Source organism: Dendrobates tinctorius, unplaced genomic scaffold (assembly GCF_039654945.1).
Source record: "Dendrobates tinctorius isolate UK_male_01 unplaced genomic scaffold, ASM3965494v1 ptg000208l, whole genome shotgun sequence".
In the NCBI taxonomy this organism is placed as follows: domain Eukaryota; kingdom Metazoa; phylum Chordata; class Amphibia; order Anura; family Dendrobatidae; genus Dendrobates; species Dendrobates tinctorius.
Window position 1 is genome coordinate 123,097 of NW_027361875.1, and position 19,093 is coordinate 142,189.

At 47.4% G+C, this 19,093-nt stretch overlaps 1 protein-coding gene across 6 annotated transcripts in view; it reads right to left on the reverse strand.

Annotated features, from left to right (window-relative positions):
- Nucleotides 1–19,093, reverse strand: part of PCNX1 (pecanex 1) — a 139,083-nt gene that overhangs the window by 38,846 nt on the left and 81,144 nt on the right. For all 6 annotated transcript variants that reach the window (XM_073554138.1, XM_073554137.1, XM_073554136.1 and 3 more), the window contains 6 exons: nt 12,345–12,522; nt 5,199–5,307; nt 4,904–5,033; nt 4,524–4,582; nt 3,805–4,020; nt 59–312 (listed from right to left, as the gene is read on the reverse strand). In XM_073554138.1, the coding sequence (XP_073410239.1) occupies nt 59–312; nt 3,805–4,020; nt 4,524–4,582; nt 4,904–5,033; nt 5,199–5,307; nt 12,345–12,522 (946 nt within the window). The remainder of the gene's footprint in view (nt 1–58; nt 313–3,804; nt 4,021–4,523; nt 4,583–4,903; nt 5,034–5,198; nt 5,308–12,344; nt 12,523–19,093) is intronic.

A 19,093-nucleotide genomic window follows, 5' to 3' on the forward strand; every position in this document is an offset into this window, starting at 1 on the left:
TTATCCACTTTCGAACAGTAAGCCCATATTTGTAATTTCTATTCTTCTCTTTTCGTACCTTAACATAGTAGGTAGTCAGAATCCGACGAAGGTCAAAAACCTGAAGCATAGAGGCCGCACTATTATCTGTAATGCTGTAACCCTCTAAAACATATTTTGTCACCAAGACTTCCCATGCAAGCCACCGCTGTCCGAAGGCCGCATTGAAAGAGAGCATGTGGGGAATGTGTCCAGGCTCGCAGCAGCAAAATCCCTCATCTTCTTCTACCCCCTCTGTGATGGCCTCCACCTCACGTTGCTGGCAATACGTCCCTAAAAATATTGAAAAGGAAGGAAAAAATGTAAATGTTTGCACACGTTGTAGAACAGCCTATTGTCAACCCTGGTGTGCCACCATAATGCAAGGCTCAGAAAACCATCACAGACAACACTAACAACTTGTTCTTTTGTTATACGTGATGTACATGGGTTCAATTCCAAGACCCCCACCCATTACCAAAATGAAGGCGACGCAACACTAGAGCTTTGAAGTCTCTTTATCCTATTAGACACAGCGCCGTCCAAATTTATTAGTGGAACGGAAATCCATTCAAGTGAGATTTAGTGTAAGCTGCAGCACCACGTTTAGCCACACTGATGAAAGAGGCGCTATACCAGGTACTGTTCCTTCTTTATGCTAAACGGTTGCAGTCCATTAATGCCCCAACACCAGTGCCATTTTTAAAGGCTTTAATTCACAAATGTAGCCCTCTTTTAAAAAGTCTTAAGACAACCCCTTTAAAAGAGGCTGTCCAGTGAAGATGGGTATCACCTAGGTGAATAGAATAAAGTGGCGCAGGCCTTACCATCATGCCATTCATTACCTATGGGACTGAAATATGTACAGTACAGACCAAAAGTTTGGACACACCTCAAAGAGTTTTCTTTATTTTCATGACAATGAAAATTGTAGATTCACTCTGAAGGCATCAAAACTATGAATTAACACATGTGGAATTATATAATAAGCAAAAAAAGTGTGAAACAACTGAAAATATGTCTTATATTCTAGGTTCTTCAAAGTAGCCACCTTTTGCTTTGATTACTGCTTTGCACACTCTTGGCATTCTGTTGATGAGCTTCAAGAGGTAGTCACCAGAAATGGTCTTCCAACAGTCTTGAAGGAGTTCCCAGAGATGCTTAGCACTTGTTGGCCCTTTTGCCTTCACTCTGCGGTCCAGCTCACCCCAAACCATCTCGATTGGGTTCAGGTCTGGTGACTGTGGAGGCTAGGTCATCTGGCGTAGCACCCCATCACTCTCCTTCTTGGTCAAATAGCCCTTACACAGCCTGGAGGTGTTTGGGGTCATTGTACTGTTGAAAAATAAATGATGGTCCAACTAAACGCAAACGGGATGGAATAGCATGCAGCTGCAAGATGCTGTGGTAGCCATGTTGGTTTAGTATGCTTTCAATTTTGAATAAATCCCCAACAGTGTCACCAGCAAAGCACCCCCACACCATCACACCTCCTCCTCCATGCTTCACGGTGGGAATCAGGCATGTAGAGTCCATCCGTTCACGTTTTCTGTGTCTCACAAAGACACGGTGGTTGGAACCAAAGATCTCAACAGATTTCCACTGGTCTAATGTCCATTCCTTGTGTTCTTTTGCCCAAACAAGTCTCTTCTGCTTGTTGCCTGTCCTTAGCAGTGGTTTCCTAGCAGCTATTTTACCATGAAGGCCTGCTGCACAAAGTCTCCTCTTAACAGTTGTTGTTGAGATGTGTCTGCTGCTAGAACTCTGTGTGGCATTGCCCTGGTCTCTAATCTGAGCTGCTGTTAACCTGCGATTTCTGAGGCTGGTGACTTGGATGAACTTATCCTCCGCAGCAGAGGTGACTCTTGGTCTTCCTTTCCTCGGGCGGGCCTCAAGTGAGCCGGTTTCTTTGTAGCGCTTGATGGTTTTTGCCACTGCACTTGGGGACACTTTCAAAGTTTTACCAAGTTTTCAGACTGACTGACCTTCATTTCTTAAAGTAATGATGGCCACTCGTTTTTCTTTACTTAGAATTTGTATTATGGCAAGAAAAAAGCAGCTAACAGTCTATTCAGTAGGACTATCAGTTGTGTATCCACCAGACTTCTGCACAACACAACTGATGGTCCCAATCCCATTTATAAGGCAAGAAATCCCACTTATTAAACCTGACAGTTCACACCTGTGAAGTGAAAACCATTTCTGGTGACTACCTCTTGAAGCTCATCAAGAGAATGCCAAGAGTGTGCAAAGCAGTAATCAAAGCAAAAGGTGGCTACTTTGAAGAACCTAGAATATAAGACATATTTTCAGTTGTTTCACACTTTTTTGTTAATTATATAATTTCACATGTGGAATTCATAGTTTTGATGCCTTCAGAGTGAATCTACAATTTTCATAGCCATGAAAATAAAGAAAACTCTTTGACTGAGGATTGTCCAAACTTTTGGTCTGTACTGTATATGTATGTATGTATGTATGACCAGCAATAACTTAGCATCTGTTCTAGGCTGCAGCCCCCTTCACAAAGGTCATGACATATGTTCTCCTGAAAAAAACAGTTTTCCTGGTCTCCACCTCAGGGGCCTTCCTGAGAACACACACAGTGGAAATATTTCACACCTTCTGGTGCCTCTGCAGTGAGACGCCAAATTGCAGCCTGACACTATTTACTATGAGAAAGAAAAGTTATACAGTGTTCAGAGAAAAATGTATTCATTGGTAGAGTCGCCATGATCCAGTCAAAAAACAGCAATTAGAATATTAACATGAGAGGCTGGTCTATAAATCTGATCTCCAGGTTAAATCTGTAAATTAGGCTTTCACACAAAGGAAGATGTTCACAGACTGAGGGACAGCCAAGCCGATGTGAGCCATTCCATATTTATCCCCCCCCCCCCAATCAGGGAACAGAATGAGACTTCAAAGTTTAGACATTTCTTTAAGTTTTTCACTTTTATTTTACCACTGTTTTTACATATTTGTGTGTCGCTATTTAATTCCATATTTTTATATCATTTTATTGTAAGCACTGTACCGTTTCTATTAAAGCTTAAAACTTTAATGAGTTGAACCTTGTATGCGCCAAAGAATCCATAGCCTTAGAGTGTATAATCCTGGTGATTGGCACACAGTAGTAGTAGTACTTCCGGAACTCATCGCCAGTGTGTTCGGTGAGTGGTGGCAGCGTTTATGAGCGGGGTAAGTGGTCTGTATAGGGGTGTGATATATGCTCCCATTGCAGCATAGGACAGAGGTTGAATGCTGGACTGAGTGAGAGGAGATAGACTAACCCTTGCAGGCGCAAACCCAAGTCATGTGCTGAGAAGCGGGTACGTGACAGGGACTACTGATCGCTGCTGTCAGGTTTTTTCCAGAAGCCCCTCAGAGAACTAATAGAGGATCGCTCGGGCATGCGCACTTCCGCTCAAACCTAAATGGGGATTAAACAGTGATTGCTACGGGTCCAAGCGATTGGACCCCAAAATATTTTTACGTCATGTTAGGATAGGTAAGGTGATGGGATAACGTCTGCTCACTGGATAACCCCTTTAAGGCTATGACAACAATGTTATATTCCAAAATACCTCTTTAAAACAACTGATCTGTGTAACAGGAGTTCACAATAACTAATCTACTAGCTGTTTTGGAGGTTGTAATTAGCTCGGAGGCGAAAAGTGGGTGCCATCGTAACCGCGTAAAGAATAAGTACTGACAATGGAGGAAAATAAATCTGTACAGTTTTTTATGGCATGATACTGGTGAAAAGAGGTTAAAAAAACGCACCTCTGAATTCTAAACCTCGAAGCTGAAAGGTGACAAGTCCATTACCAATTTCTATGAGGTGAACAAGAGCATTGAGATAATCAGAGGCGAGGATAAAACAGTCTCCAGTGTTGTAATTGCCCCATCGGCCGAGCAGAAGATCCCCGCAGAGGCTGTGCTGTAAGGAGCGGGTCAGGTGCTCGTAAAATATGGAATTCAGATTGTTGTCGTCTGATCCTATAAAAGGCAAGAGAAAAAGACATTTACAAATACTTTCAGCAGAAGATGTAGGTAGCATTATTTGATGAATTCCCAAAACTCTCCTTTCAAAGGCAGGAACAAAGGAAATCCGCACTACATCTGCCACGCAGCATTATAAGACTTTGTTCCACTCCTGCCTTCTTTTAAACTTATCTTCAAAAATTGCCTATTTTGTGTGGATGTCTCCACACTGTGTTTGCAGTGAAAATCCACATGTCACCATTTCTACCGCAAAAAAATTAAATCCGCACAAAACTGCCGTCATGAGACGCAAACACCCGCACAACAGTTTAATTTTCATTCAGGAAATGCCCACAATGAGTAGAGAAGACTTGTTGACATCTTCTCAACTTAGCTGCTAATGTTTTACACTGCACTTTTTCTACATGAAAAAGTGACACCAAAATTGCACTGTGTGAACTTTGCCTTACTGGATTATATTCGCTTGTTTGGTACACAGTCAAGAAGTCTTTGCATACCTGGATTACGGTCAAGTTGTGAGGCCAGTCTTGTATTCGAGTGATCGACGCGTTTTGTGCTGCAAAACAATACAGCATTTACAAGCCTTAAAACATTTAATAATCTCTGAAGAACAGTGGATTATGGTGCTATTAATTCTTTACTGACATATGATGAACTGATGCTCGCTGCGGTTATCCTGCTAAATGCTGATGTCAATTGGTTAAAAGCAGCATTTGCAGAGCGCGGCCCAGGGGTCAAAGCCCATCAATGGCCCCGCAATGCAATCGTTTCACGCCAATGGGTTGTCATCACAATGGGAAATGTAACACAGGACGTAAAGTGAAATAATGGCACAAACCTTTTAAGGAGCAAAATACTTAATTTTCCAATCACTTACTTGTAGTCTCTTTCCCAGAACTTTACAGGCCGCACATATGAAGTGATGAATATTGCACTCCCAAGGAAAGGATTCAAAGGGGTAGAGAATAAAGCAGACACAAGTGCCTGAATGAAGAGCATGGCAGAATCTGAAAAAGTGGGCTAAGGAAGCAGACCCTTAAATCGATACGGGGCCCCATAGAAGATACAGACGTGTGGCGTTACGCTGCACTGTAGAAGACGCGGGACACACGAAATAAAAGAAGTTTGGAATAAAGTAATGTTTTAAGAACTGTTAAATTCATAAAGGATACGAGGTACGGCGAACGGCTGGGCGAAGGCGTGGAACGCTGACCCCCACGTTATCTGCCACGGAGCGATGTATGTGTAGACAAAGCGCAACTTGTAAAACAGCTCCCAAAGCTGAAACACAAGGAAGAGCCATTATATTCCTTCATTGTTACTATCCATGCTGCTTTTATCCCAAATTGTAAGCTACCCCACACTAACTATTGGATAGGGGATAGCTTACTGATCAATTAGGGCCCAAAACAAATTATCCCAATAATTGGGAACTGCCAATCACCGAGTGAACAGAGCAGATGTAGTGCACGTGAACCTCACCACTGGTCATTCACTACAGACCAGCATTTTGCAAGCCAGTATTAATGAGCAACGTGCAAAAACGATACACAAAGTCATTAACAGGCACTGCACCTAATTAATTTGTCACAGGTTATCAGTGTTGTGCTCCTCGCAAAAATGTTACTCCAGTTAGGGACTAGAGTAACAATTATGGAATAATGTATTCCACCACTTTTGATTAATTCAACGGGCAAGCATAGCTACAACCTCCACCCTTCCCCCAACTGTACCCATTTAGTGCAAAAATGACAAAAGTAACTAAATTTGAGTCCAACTCCCCACTGTGCATAAACTTTGTGACTTTCAAAGAGTTTACGTCAGTTTTTAGTCAAACACTTTGAGGACTCATTTCCATGTTCTATGAGAATGCTGGAAATGACCATGTGCTTTACTTGGGTATCCCAATCAGTCACTTTTATAATAAATGTAGCCGAGGTGCACGTCGACCTCCTCCCAATTAGCAGGAGGAGTGCACCATTAGGTAAGGTGGCAATAAGGAGATTTTTGTGTACTCACCGTAAAATCTTTCTCTTAGCCTCTAATTGGGGGACACAGAACCATGGGTGTTATGCTGCTGTCCACTAGGAGGCGACACTATGCATAATCTGAAAAAGATTAACTATGGCTCCTCCTCTGCAGTATACACCCCTGGACGGTGTTAGCCTTCTCCAGTTTTGTGCAAAAGCATTAGGAGGAACATAACAGAAATAACATAACCATGCCTTTAAGAAGGCCACTATGTACGAGCTCAAAGAACAATATGAGAACTCAACCGTAGCAACGGCCCGTAAGGGCAACAGGGTGGGAGCTGTGTCCCCCAATTAGAGGCTAAGAGAAAGAGATTTTACGTTGAGTACCCAAAAATCTCCTTTACTCTGTCGCCTCATTGGGGGACACAGAACCATGGGATGTCCTAAAGCATGCCCTGGGTGGGAAGCAATGGACGAATATTGCGCAGACATGTCCCTAAACTTGGGCACCGCCGCCTGCAGAACCTGTCTACCCAGGCTCGCGTCCGCTGAGGACTGGGTATGAACTCTGTAGTGTTTAGTAAACGTGTGTAGGCTAGTCCAAGTGGCCGCCTTACACAATTGTTGTGCGAAGCCTGGTGCCGAATGGCCCAGGAGGCCCCTACCGCCCGTGTAGAGTGTGCCATAATACCGGCCGGAAGGGGAGAATTTTTAAGGCCGTAAGCCTCTTGTATGATGGATTTGAATCACCTGGCAAGGGTAGCATTGGAAGCCGGCAGACCCTGGCGGACGCCTTCCGGAAGAAGGAAAAGGGAATCAGACTTCCGGAAGGGCGCAGTCCTAGACACGTATACACGCAATGCCCTGACGAGGTCAAGCGTATGCAGAGCCTTCTCCACTCTATGAACCGGAACCGGGCAAAGGGATGGCAGTGAAATTTCCTCATTGAGGTGGAAGTTGGACACAACCTTTGGAAGGAAGGATGGGACCGTACGGAGAACTACCTTGTACTGGTGAAAAGCCAGGAAGGGCCGTCTGCAGGACAGTGTAGACAGTTCAGACACCCTGCGTAGCGAGGTGTTTGCCACCTTCTGGGATAGAAGGCGGAGTGGGACTTCCCTAAGGGGTTCGAAAGGTGGTCCCTGCAATGCTGTCAGGACCAGGTTGAGGTCCCACGTTTCTAGTGGATGTCTGTAGGGGGGAAACAATAGGGAAACCCCCTGAAGAAAAGTCCTTACTTGCGGCTTGTTAGCAATGCATCTCTGAAAAAGCACTGAGAGCGCTGACACCTGGCTCTAAAGCGAGCCCAGGGATAGCCTGGCCTCCAGACCCGATTGGAGAAAACCAAGTACTTTGGGGAGGGAATAAGGGAGTGGGATCTGGCCGCGAGATTCGCACCAGGTAAAGAAGGCTCGCCAGGTACGGTAATAAATCTTGGCAGAGGCTGGCTTCCGTGCCCTGATCATGGTTCCAATGACGTCCGGTGAGAGCCCTGCCTGGGTTAGAACCCTGGTCTCAAGGGCCACGCCATCAAATTGAGAGCCCCTGAGTTCTGGTGGTAGAACGGGCCTTGTGACAGAAGATCGGAACAGTCGGGGAGACGCCAGGGGGCGTCTGCTGTAAGTTGTACGATGTCGGCGTACCATGTACGTCTGGGCCAGTCCGGCGCGATTAGGATGGTTGGATCTCCCTCGTTTGATCTTCCTCACCACTCTGGATATCAGGGGGAGAGGTGGAAAAATGTGCAGAAGCTGGAACTGGGTCCAGTCCTGAACCAGGGCATCTGCTCCGAGCGACCGAGGATTGTGTGTTCTGGCCATGAAGTTGGAGACCTTGGCATTGAAATGGGATGCCATTAGGTCCACGTCCGGGGTCCCCCAGCGATGGCAGATCTGGCGAAAAATTTCGGGATGGAGAGACCACTCTCCCGAGTCCATTCCTTGTCTGCTGAGGAAGTCAGCTTCCCAGTTGTCCACACCCGGAATGTGGACCGCAGAGAGTACCGACCCAGTGTCTTCCGCCCAGTGGAGGATGTGTGTCACTTCTCTCATCGCCTGGGTACTGCGTGTCCCGCCTTGGTGGTTCACATATGCCACAGCCGTGGCATTGTCCGACTGTACTCTGATATGAGAGGCTGCCAGTAAGTGACAAAAGGCTCTCAACGCCAGGAGGATGGCACGAATTTCCAGGATATTGATGGGCATGTTCGCTTCCACTGGTGACCACTTGCCCTGTGATGTAGATGCACCGCACCCCAACCCATCAGGCTCGCGTCGGTGGTCAGGACCTTCCATTGACTTGTGAGAAAGGATTTCCCCGTTGCGAGCGAGGTTGGCTTGAGCCACCAGTGCAGGGACCTCCTGGTTGACGATGTTAGCTGGAGCTCCCTGTCGAGGGAAAAAGGATTCCAGTCCCAGGACTTTGAGGAGAATGGCTAGTTGAAGAGGCCTGAGGTGAAACTGGGCAAATGGGACCGCTTCTATTGCTGCCGCCATCCTACCGAGGACTCATGGCAAACCGGAGAGATCGGGGGGGGGGCTGCGGAGAAGGATGCGAACTCCTAGACGGAGAGCCAGTGCCTTGTCCTTGGGAAGGAGCACCAGACCCCTGGAGGTGTCGAATAGCATTCCCAGGAAGGTCAGAGACTGTGATTCGGGGTAGTCGATGACTTTTGTAGGTTGACTAACCAGCCCAGGCGACTCAGAGTGTCGATTGTGATTGAGACGCTGAGCTCGCAGTCCTTGAAGGTGGATGCTTTGATGAGCAGATCGTCCAGGTATGGAACGACTACTATGCCTCTGGAGTGTAGAACATCCATGGTGGCTGCCATGATCTTGGTAGACGTTCTGGGAGCCGTGGCGACCCTGAACGGGAGAGCCATGAACTGGTAGTAGTCCTGGTCGATTGCGAACCTGAGAAATCTCTGATGGGCGGGAGCAATCGGTATGTGCAGGTATGCGTCTCGTATGTCTATGGAGGTGAGATATTCTCCCTTCTCCATGGCCGCAATGATGAACCGAAGGGACTCCATGCGGAAGTGACGAACCCGTACGTATTTGTTGAGTTGTTTTAGGTCAGATATGGGCCGTACGCCGCCTCCTTTTTTGGGAACTACGAATAGATTGGAGTAGAACCCTCGGAAGAGCTCGGCCGCGGTAACCGGTACTATGACTCCTGCTTGAAGGGAGGAAACCGCTTGGTGGAAGGCACGAGCCTTGGCTGGCGGTTTTGGGGGGACAGAGAGGAAGAATCGGCTCGGTGGGTTGGAAGTTTACTCTATCTTGTATCCGGAAGACACTAGTTCCCTGACCCACCTGTCTTCTGTAATAGGCAGCCAGACTTGCTGAAAGAGCTTAAGTCATCCGCCTACGGGTGGGGTGTCTTCTGGAGTTCATGAGTCATGATGAGGAGAAAGTCTGAGATTTTCCTCCTCCGGGCTTTCGACTGGCCTGCCTTTGACTGCCAGGTCTTGTCCGGCCTTTGACCGTGAGTTGTCCCTGCGTGGGGAAGTTGGAACGGTTACGATTTTGTGCTGGACGCGAGACGGACCAGCCTGAAGAATTCCGAAAGGATCGGAATCGTGTTTGGTTACGCTTTTTGTAAGTTCGTTTAGGTTTCAGTTGAGGGAGAGAGGTACTCTTACCCCTGGTGGCGTTGGATATCATGGTGTCCAACTTTTCACCGAAAAGCCGCCCACTGAGGTACGGGAGGTGCGTGAGGGACTTCTTTGAGGCCGCGTCCGCTTTCCATTCCCGCAGCCAGAGGATACGCAGAATCGTGATGGCGTTTGATGCTATCCCCGCTACACCCCTTGCTGAATCCAGAGCTGCATGAAGCATGTAATCTGCTACAACTGCTATTTGAACCGCTTGGTCCGACAGCTCAGGAGTTGGTGCTTGGAGGCCAGCTTGTAATTTTTTGGCCCAAGCCAGAATGGCCTTGGCAGCCCAAACTGAAGTGAACACGGGAGCCAGGGAGGCCCCTTGCAGCCTCGAAAATTGAACGAGCCATGCGTTCTACCTGCCGGTCTGCTGCGTCCCTGAGGGTTGAGCTATCTGGCAGTGAGAGGAGGGTCTGTGCTGCTAGTCTAGAGACTGGGGGTCCACTTCGGGTGGATCTGTCCATTCTTTGGTGTCCCTCTGCGGGAAGGGGTACCTTGCTTCCAAATATTTGAGATTGGTGAATTTCTTCTCAGGCTGTGAGAACTGCTTGTTAAGGATCGCCTTAAATTCTGGGTGATTAGAGAAGACCTTAGGCGGTTTCAGAACACCTTCAAAGGAAATCTTGTGTTCTGGGGCCTCCGGGGGCGGATAAGCAATATCCAGCACCCGATGGATGGAAGAGATTTCGTCCTCAACTAGCGCTGTATTGCTAGGGGGAATTGGGATAAGGGACCCCTCCGTTTCACTGTCGGAGTCACAGATGCCTTCCGAATCCTGTGTATCGCTGAGGCGTCCCCTAGTGGGTGAACTGGGGCGGAGGTCTTCTGTGGTCGGGGATCGCTGTGGAGATCTGCGTTGTCTGTCCCTGGGACGGTCTAGGTGACCTGGAACTACGGTGTCTCTCCCTTTGGGTTCTGACCCATTAGTCTGGATACAGTCCCGGCAGTGCAGGTACGTGCTGCCACTGGGGAGAGTGGTTCTGCAAGCTGTGCAGAATGCATAAAAGCAGTCCTGCCTGGTTCTCTTGGGCCTTGAGCCCGGCATAGTGCACGAGAGGGGTGGCTATGCAGAGGGGCCTTACAGGGGTGGCTATGCAGAGGAACCTATAGGGGGCCTTATAGGAATATGGAATCACAGCCGAGTAAGAACCCCAGCTGTGATCTTACCCCCACCAGTGTGCCCCTAGGTCCAGCGCCGAAGATCCACAGTCCTGTGCCCCCCCGTAGACTGGCTGGCATTGACGATATGCAGGGTTAATCTTGTCCTGCAGCAGAAATGGCCCCGTGGAGAAGCGGAGGAAGGAGAAAGGGGGCTGAGAGCAGAAAAAAAGGCGGCAGGGCTGTGTAAAAAATGAGCCCTTTCAGTCTCGATCCGCCCCCTCTATGACACTGTAGAGTGTCATATTTGTCATCCGGGGGGCGGAAACAAGGCAGCGGCCTCGGCTAGGCCGAAGCCGCGGCCTAAAGAAGATGTCTGATGCCCAAGAGGGCTCCAGGTCGGCGCGGAAGTCCGGGATTGGATCTGAACCGGGTGCCCCCGGATTGAAGGCAGGATAGCGGTGGGGCTATAGGAGGTAGGGGGGTGGGCTGAAGGATCCCCCCCCCCTGCTGCTGCCAGAGAAACAGGGCGCAGAGTCCTGTGTCTCAGATGTGCCATGCCTGCTTGCACTCCCCCCTGTCCCGACAGGAGTCCCACAGCTGGGCTGGGGTCCCTGGATGCAGGCACAGTGTGCTGGCCCATGCTGCAGGGAGCTGCCTGTGCAGGCCCTACCAGAGGCGTCTCAACCTAATGCCCCCAGAGGGGGACTAGGGAGGGTGCTGCTGTCACCTTCAGGGGGCTTTCTCCTCGCCTCCATCTCAACCCAGAAAGCAAACGGAATTGGGGAAGGAGGGGGGGGTCTCGACTTCGAACCAGCACACGAGTGACTGGGGAAGGAGCGACATGGGGAATAGCCATCTCGACTTCAACCCGGCACCCTATAAAAGGGGCCGAGGAAGTAGCCATGTCGGGAGTCTCGCAGGAGACCCACTTTTCTTCATCTGTAATCCTTAGGTGTGCCTCCTATGCGACACTAAGCAAAAACTAGAGAAGGCCAACGCCGACCAGGGGTGTATACTGCAGAGGAGGAGCCATAGTTAATCTTTTTCAGATTATGCATAGTGTCGCCTCCTAGTGAACAGCAGCATAACACCCATGGTTCTGTGTCCCCCAATGAGGAGACAGAGTAAGCAAGTTTTCCCTGGTTCTCTATATGGGGGGATAACTTATAATCTTGGTACAACATCTTTTACACAATAATCCAGTGAAACATTAAAGGGTTATTTTAATCATACCACGTTATCACGTCCCTGCTGGGGTCAGAGAGCTGGCAATGTTAATACCACCATCGATCCGAGAATAAGGCTCTATATTGCCTCTTTGGTATAACGCGCGAGCACCACCACTTCATTCATTGTCTATGAGGCAGCCGTGAAGTGGTGGGTTGCACAAACAAGTCCCGTTCTCAAGATCTGGGTGGGTTTCAAGCGCTAGGACACAAAAAGGTCAGCAAGTTATCACCTATCCATAGTAATCACCTCCTAAGATGGGAATAACTCTAAAAATGGTATGATCGTCCTTAGCCAACGTAGCTATGGTTTGGTGGAGTGACTAAGATCAGATATTGCAAAGGTGGTGTATGTACCTTGCTGAAGAGGATGGACATGAAGAACAGGTCTAGTAGGAGTTTCTCTGAGCAATCCTTATAATCGAATGTGAAGAAAAGTACAGTGAAGATGAACGTGGCGTACTGACAGGTAGGGCTACTGTAAGACGACCTTAGCAGCTTCATTCCAGCAATGGTGATCAACAATGCACCAACCCTGCAGGAAGAGAGACAGACATGACAAAGGCTACAGAAAATAACAGAAGTATTAGGAAGTAATACAAGAGGTAAAATACAAATTAACTGCAAGTCAAATCTAGCCTAAAAGAAACGTTAGCTGGTAAAAGTGTATGGGCCATGAGGGTTAGAGGCTTTATAGGGTCAGCTTGGTTAAAACATTGAGCATTGCATTTCGGTCTCATTTTTCAGGTTTGTATGAAAACTTTTTATACTATTGCTGAAGCCATAAAACTTCCCATCTCCAAGATCCTATCCCAATATGTAGTAGATGTAATAATAATAGTAGCATATACCTCCAATTTGAAAAGTGTCATAGTTCTTCTGATTCACTATGTTGCTTACCCCATGTGCAGGGCAATGCAGTAGCTTCATGGCTACGACCACTAACAACTAACGGTCACTATATGACTGGTCGCAACCATGGAAACCTAAGCTACTGCAATGCCCTGCACACGGAGTAACTGACATAGTGAATCAGAAGAACAGTACTACATTTCTTTTTTTTTTTTAAATTCGTTTATTGAACCAATGGCAGGATACACAATATGCAAACTGACAATGATGAAAATATCATGTAATACACATACATTTCGCAGAGCATTAATGTCAAACAATGCATGTATACCAGCTGTACATAGAATAAATCATACCGTCAATTGCCTTACATTAGTCTGTGTATTATTATTCAAATAAAGCCTGCCAAACCTCTAAAACATTACTACTACTACAAAACAACTATTTGCAGCCTATGTCTATATAATTAGCTCTTTATCATGCGGTATCTCCGTCCTATAGTGTAAGCTGAGCGGAATTCCACCTCTCCCATATCTTAAATTTATCTGGGCACCCTCTGTTTTGATAGAGCGCACGCTCGTATGGTATAATCGAGTTCACCAATTCTATCCAGGCCCTAAGGGAGGGATCCGAACCCCCCATCCACCGCAGTGCCAACACCTTCCGTGCCATGAACAATGTCTCTCGTAAGAAAATTCCCGTATAATGTCCCCATGTCTCATCATCCCACACCCCAAACAGACAAACCAATGGCTCAAGGGGAACAGGAATCTGTGCCAGGGAGGTTAATAATGACGTTACCTCCTTTCCAGTAGTGTACTATAATCGGACATTGCCAAACCATGTGAATAAAATCTGCATCGGATGCATGGCATCTCAGACACTCCGAAGATTGAAAACGGCCCATCTTGAAGAGTCGAGTCGGAGTCAAATATGATTGGGTTATAATATAAAGTTGCATCATTCTATTGTTAATTGACGGGGACACCTTAGTTGGTGACTTCAGGATTTCCTCCCACTATTCTCCCTGTGTATCAGGGATGAGCCTTTCCCATTTCCCCCTAACCGAGCATATGGCAGATTCCGTCCCCACCGATAGCATGTGTGTGAACAGAGAGGAGATGAGACCCTGGGGACCCTGTGATTTAAGAATGCCTATCAAGGGTAGAGACGATATGGCACCATTCATACCGACATATCATGTGCGATTGAAGGGCTGACCTTAATTGCAAATATCGGAAGAATTGTGACCTCGGGACATTGCACTTAACTTGTAATTGTTCAAAAGATAATAATGTATCACATTCATATATATCCCCCATCGTGGAGACATTGTACTGAGGCCAGAATTCAGCAGATGGGTGAGCAAGCAGTGTCGGAAAATAACTATTATTCCATAAGGGCATTTCACATATGATATCACCAAATCCAACCACCCTCTTAATCTGTCGCCACACTAATCTTGCCAGACGAAGCATGGGTAGCAGACGTGGAACTTTTACTTTCTCCAACTCCAAAAATCCCAACGGGCAATCAGTATGTGCGGCATGAAGCAAATGACTCTCAGAATTAGGAAGATGATTACCGGGTATCCATTTATTTATAGCTCTTGCCTGCCCCGCCAGATAACATAGAAAAAAATCCGGTAGTGCTACCCCCCCTCCTTTTTTTGGCCTTTGTAGAGTGGATAGCTTAAGTTTTGGCCTAGTTTTCCCCCATATGAAAGACGTAATCTGGGAATTCAAATTAGTGAAAAAAGACTTAGGCACCACCACAGCACTATGTTGGAGAAAATAGCTGATCTTGGGGAGTATTATCATTTTAATTAAATTAATGCGTCCAGCTACAGACAGCGGGAGTTTGCTCCAAATCGCAAATTTGACTTTAACCATCTCCAGTAATGGATATATATTAAGCTGCAAATCAAGTGTGCTGGACTGAGGAATATGAACCCCCAAATATTTAAAATGTGGTACAATAGGCAACAAGGAGAGAGTCCCAAGTCGCGGCATCGGGGCATGAGAAAGAGGCATCAGGGCAGACTTCTCCCAATTTATATACAGGCCGGAATATCTACTGAATTCGTTTATAGTGGCAATCACTCCTGTCAGCGTCTCCTCCGCCCCATCCATGAATATTATCATATCCTCGGCATATAGGCCTATGGTGTCTACCCGGTCTGCTATCTTTATACCTATAATATTAGAAGTTCTTATGCGAATTGCCACAGCCTCTATTGCAAGAGCAAAGAGGGCCGGGTAGAGGGGACACCCCTGACGAGTCCCCCTGTGCAGAGAAAAGGACTCGGAAGTGGAACCATTTACAACAATACAGGCTTTAGGTTTCATATACAATGTATTGACCCAATTTAAAAACCTATCTCCAAAACTGTATTTCTGCAGGCATGCGTGGAGGAAAGGCCACTCAAGAGAGTCAAAGGCCTTGGCTGCGTCCAACGACGCTAGTGCCCACCTATTGTCCGGCATCAGGGAACTATATTGAACCACTGATTGAACCCGTCTGATATTAATGGAGGTGCTTTTCCCAGGCATAAAGCCAGTCTGGTCCGGATGTATAAGTTCCAAATTGAATTCAGCCTAGTAGCCAAAATCTTCATAAAAATTTTGTAATCCACATTTACTAAAGATATGGGGCGATAAGATCCACAGTCCAGAGGGTCCTTCCCTTCTTTCTTAAGTACTATTATATTAGCTTCATAGAAGGACTCCGGCATGACATCCCCCCCACCCCCAAAATCCCCCGGAACACAGACCACAAAAGTGGCGCCAAAATTTCCTATACAGCTCAATAGGAAACCCATCCGGCCCAGTGGCTTTCCCAGAGGCCATATCTTTCATGGCATCTTCTATCTCTTCCAGAGTGACCTCAGCGTCCATAAAGGCCCGCTGAGAGGCACTTAGTGTGGGAAACGTTATCTGATAAATAGTCTAGACATCCCCGGCTATCAATATCATTTTTTGAGCTGTACAGTGAGCTATAATAATCATGGAAACATCCCATTATTTCTTCTGTCGATCTGAGCTGCGGATCCCTAATATTGTGTTAGTTGTATTGTGCTGCCGCACCAAATAGGCCAGAAATTTACTAGACTGGTTCCGTAGTTCAAAGTAGGATTGGCGAGTGAAAAATAATTTACGTTCGGACTTGGAGTCTATATGCTGAGTATATAATCTTTGGGCCGTCAACCACTCCACTCTATTACCACTAGCTTGATCAGAAACATAAGCAGCCTCTGAATCTTTCAATCGCTGCTCTATTTCGTCATCCTCCCCCGACGTCACCCGTTTGACGTAGGAGATCGTGTAGAAGATAGGCAGCCCCTCAAGTACGCCTTAAGGGTGTCCCAAAATAAATTAACATTCCGGGGTTCAGGGTGGGAGGACACTAAGACATGTAATTGGTAGATTGTTCTATCAGGTGACTTGATCAATTTCAACCAGAACGGGTTCAATTTCCATGCTATTCTACCCCCTGGCGGCCATACCCGAGTTTGAGGATGATTGGGCTGTGATCTGAAATCCCTCTACTTCCATGTTCAATACTGTTCACCCACATTGCCAAACCACTAGATCCAAAGATGTAATCTATACGGGATATGGAACGTCTAGTGGAGGAATGGCAAGGGTACTCTTGTTTCTGGGTGACGTATTCTCCATAGGTCTAACCATCCACTACCCACTATAAACTGAGATAATTGGGAGGTAGCTGCTGACGGGGTCCCACCCTGTGTCCCGTCATCTAGTCTCAATCTGTCCAGGCTATTATTCATCACTAGATTAAAGTCTCCCATGCAAATGACATCCGCATCTGGGTAATTCAAAGCAAAACTCAATGCTTTCTGGAGAATTGACGTACCCGCTGGAGGGGGATTATAAACACACAAAATAACATATTTCTTAGAGTTGATCAGTGCATACACAAATACGAAGCGTTATTCAGAATCTCTCCGGGCCTCCCGGACCCCCCATCTAACGTCCTTGTGTATTAATAATGAGACCCCCCTGGAGTAGCTAGTGTGAAATGCGTGTATAGACCACTGAACCCATGGTTTTTGAACAGTCCGAGCTGTGTCTCTGGTCAAATGTGTTTCGACCAGAGCCACAATGTGGGGGCGATAATGCCTAATTTGTGAAAATACTTTAACCTTTCTTCGGGGGGTCTTGATACCTCTCACATTTCATGTCATGCATATTAAATCAGAACCCATCTCCACTTATCTGGACATGTTGCGCGTCGGCGCCTAAGTAGAACTTAGAGACACCACATAAATAGCAAGATTTCCATTGGCTGCAACTTCTACCTAAATAACACTTAAAGATAAAACTAAAGCTTTTAAAGAAAAAATAAAATATAGACTTAAGGGGGTTTTACAATAAGCGATATCGCTAGCAATATCGCTAAAACGTCACCGCTTTTGTGACGTTATAGCGATATTGCTAGCGATATCGCTATGTGTGATACTTACCAACGACCGGCTCCCCCGCTGTCCATTGCTGATCGCGCGAGAATGTCCGGCTCCATTTCTCGTCGGGCGCTTCCTGCTGTGACGACGAGCGACGTGTGGAGGCGGGTGGGAGGACGTCAGGATCGCTGTGTGAGAAAGGTGAGTATTGTGCGCTGCGTCGCTGCTGCATCGCTGTGAGATCTGCCTGTGTGACAGCTCACTAGCGATCATTTAGCGATGCACCAGCGATCCTGACCGGGTCGGATCGCTGGTCGGATCGCTAAATGTAAAAGGGCCTTTAGTAACATAGGAGCAAAGTCCCACTCCTCTATCAGAAAACAAACAAGGGGATACCATCACTAAACGTAGTGTCCGGTATTGTAGATGTCTGGATGCCCGCCAGGAGAGCTCCGACTAGGCCTGCAGTAAAAGGATCCAGATGAAAGTATACACTGTAGGATTCCTTCGCAGGAGATCCTTTATGGGATCGCAGCCACTCGGTAGCCTCCGCCGGATCCGTGAAAAACACGGAGGAACCCCCGTGGACAACCCGAAGCCGAGCTGGATAAACCATGGAGTATACAATGTTCTTTTTCCTGAGCCGCTTCTTGATGTCGATGAATTGCGCACGTTGTTTCTGGAGTTCCATGGAGAAATCCGGGAAGATTGAGATCACGGCACTGTCGAACTTGATAGGACTCTTGTCGCGCGAGGCGCAGAATGGCATCCCTGTCTTTACAATTGAGGAGACGTGCCAGGAAGGGTCTAGGTGGGGCTCCCGGAGGCAAAGGCTTGGTGGGAACCCTGTGGGCTCTCTCAACGGCGAACACCGAGGAGAATTCATCTCCCAAAGAGGCCTTAAGCCAGCCTTCTAAGAATTGCTCAGGATGTTGACCTTCAGAGCGTTCAGGCAGACCGATGATACGGATGTTATTTCGCCGCATTCTGTTTTCTAGGTCGTCTGCCTTTTGCCTCCAGGCGTTCGTTGATCCCGCCACTTTAGTTAACTTAGCCTCCATTGGCGTAATGGTGTCTTCCACCTGGGACACTCGCCTCCACCTCCGTGATGCGCCCCCTCATGGCCTGCATGTCGTGACGGAGTCTCCCCACCTCAGTGTAGACATCCTCTATTTTTTCCGTCAGGGATGTCCTAGTAAGGGAGATAGCTTGCATCAGCTGTTCAGATGCCTGTTTAAGAGTCATTTCTTCTTGTTCGACCTCCTCTCAATTCCCTGAGGGACGATTTTTACGCTGAGATTGTGGGGGAGCGTTTCGTAGAGTACGTGTACTCTCTGAAGGGTCGGACCTGGCAAATTCCTTCAATTTTTCTGCTGCCATCGATCCCTTAGATCGGTTCATGATTAAAGGCCGTGAAGTACCCCGGTATGGCTGAAGTTGTACAGTCTGTAAATCTTCCCGTAACAGTTATATATGCGCAATAGGGACACACTCAGTAATTGCAGCCTGGGAGCAGAGTCTGTATGAATGTAGGCAAAATGTCACCAAGGCTCCTATGGCAGGGGGGCGGGGGGGAGGAGGGATATCCACCCTCAGAGATAGTAGCAATGGGAGGGGGAGCAGTGTAACGGTATTAGCAGGCCAGCAGTTCAGTTGGGGAAGAGGGAATCATGCAGGGCCCATCTCTCATGGCACTCACCGCACTCCTCTTGGATCCTGCAGGATGTGGATCGCTACCCCAGCAGCGCTGGAGACAGGACGCCGCGCTCCCTCTGATAGAGCGCGCGTCCAAGATGGCCGCCGCTCCCCACAGGCCCCGCTGTCCACCCCC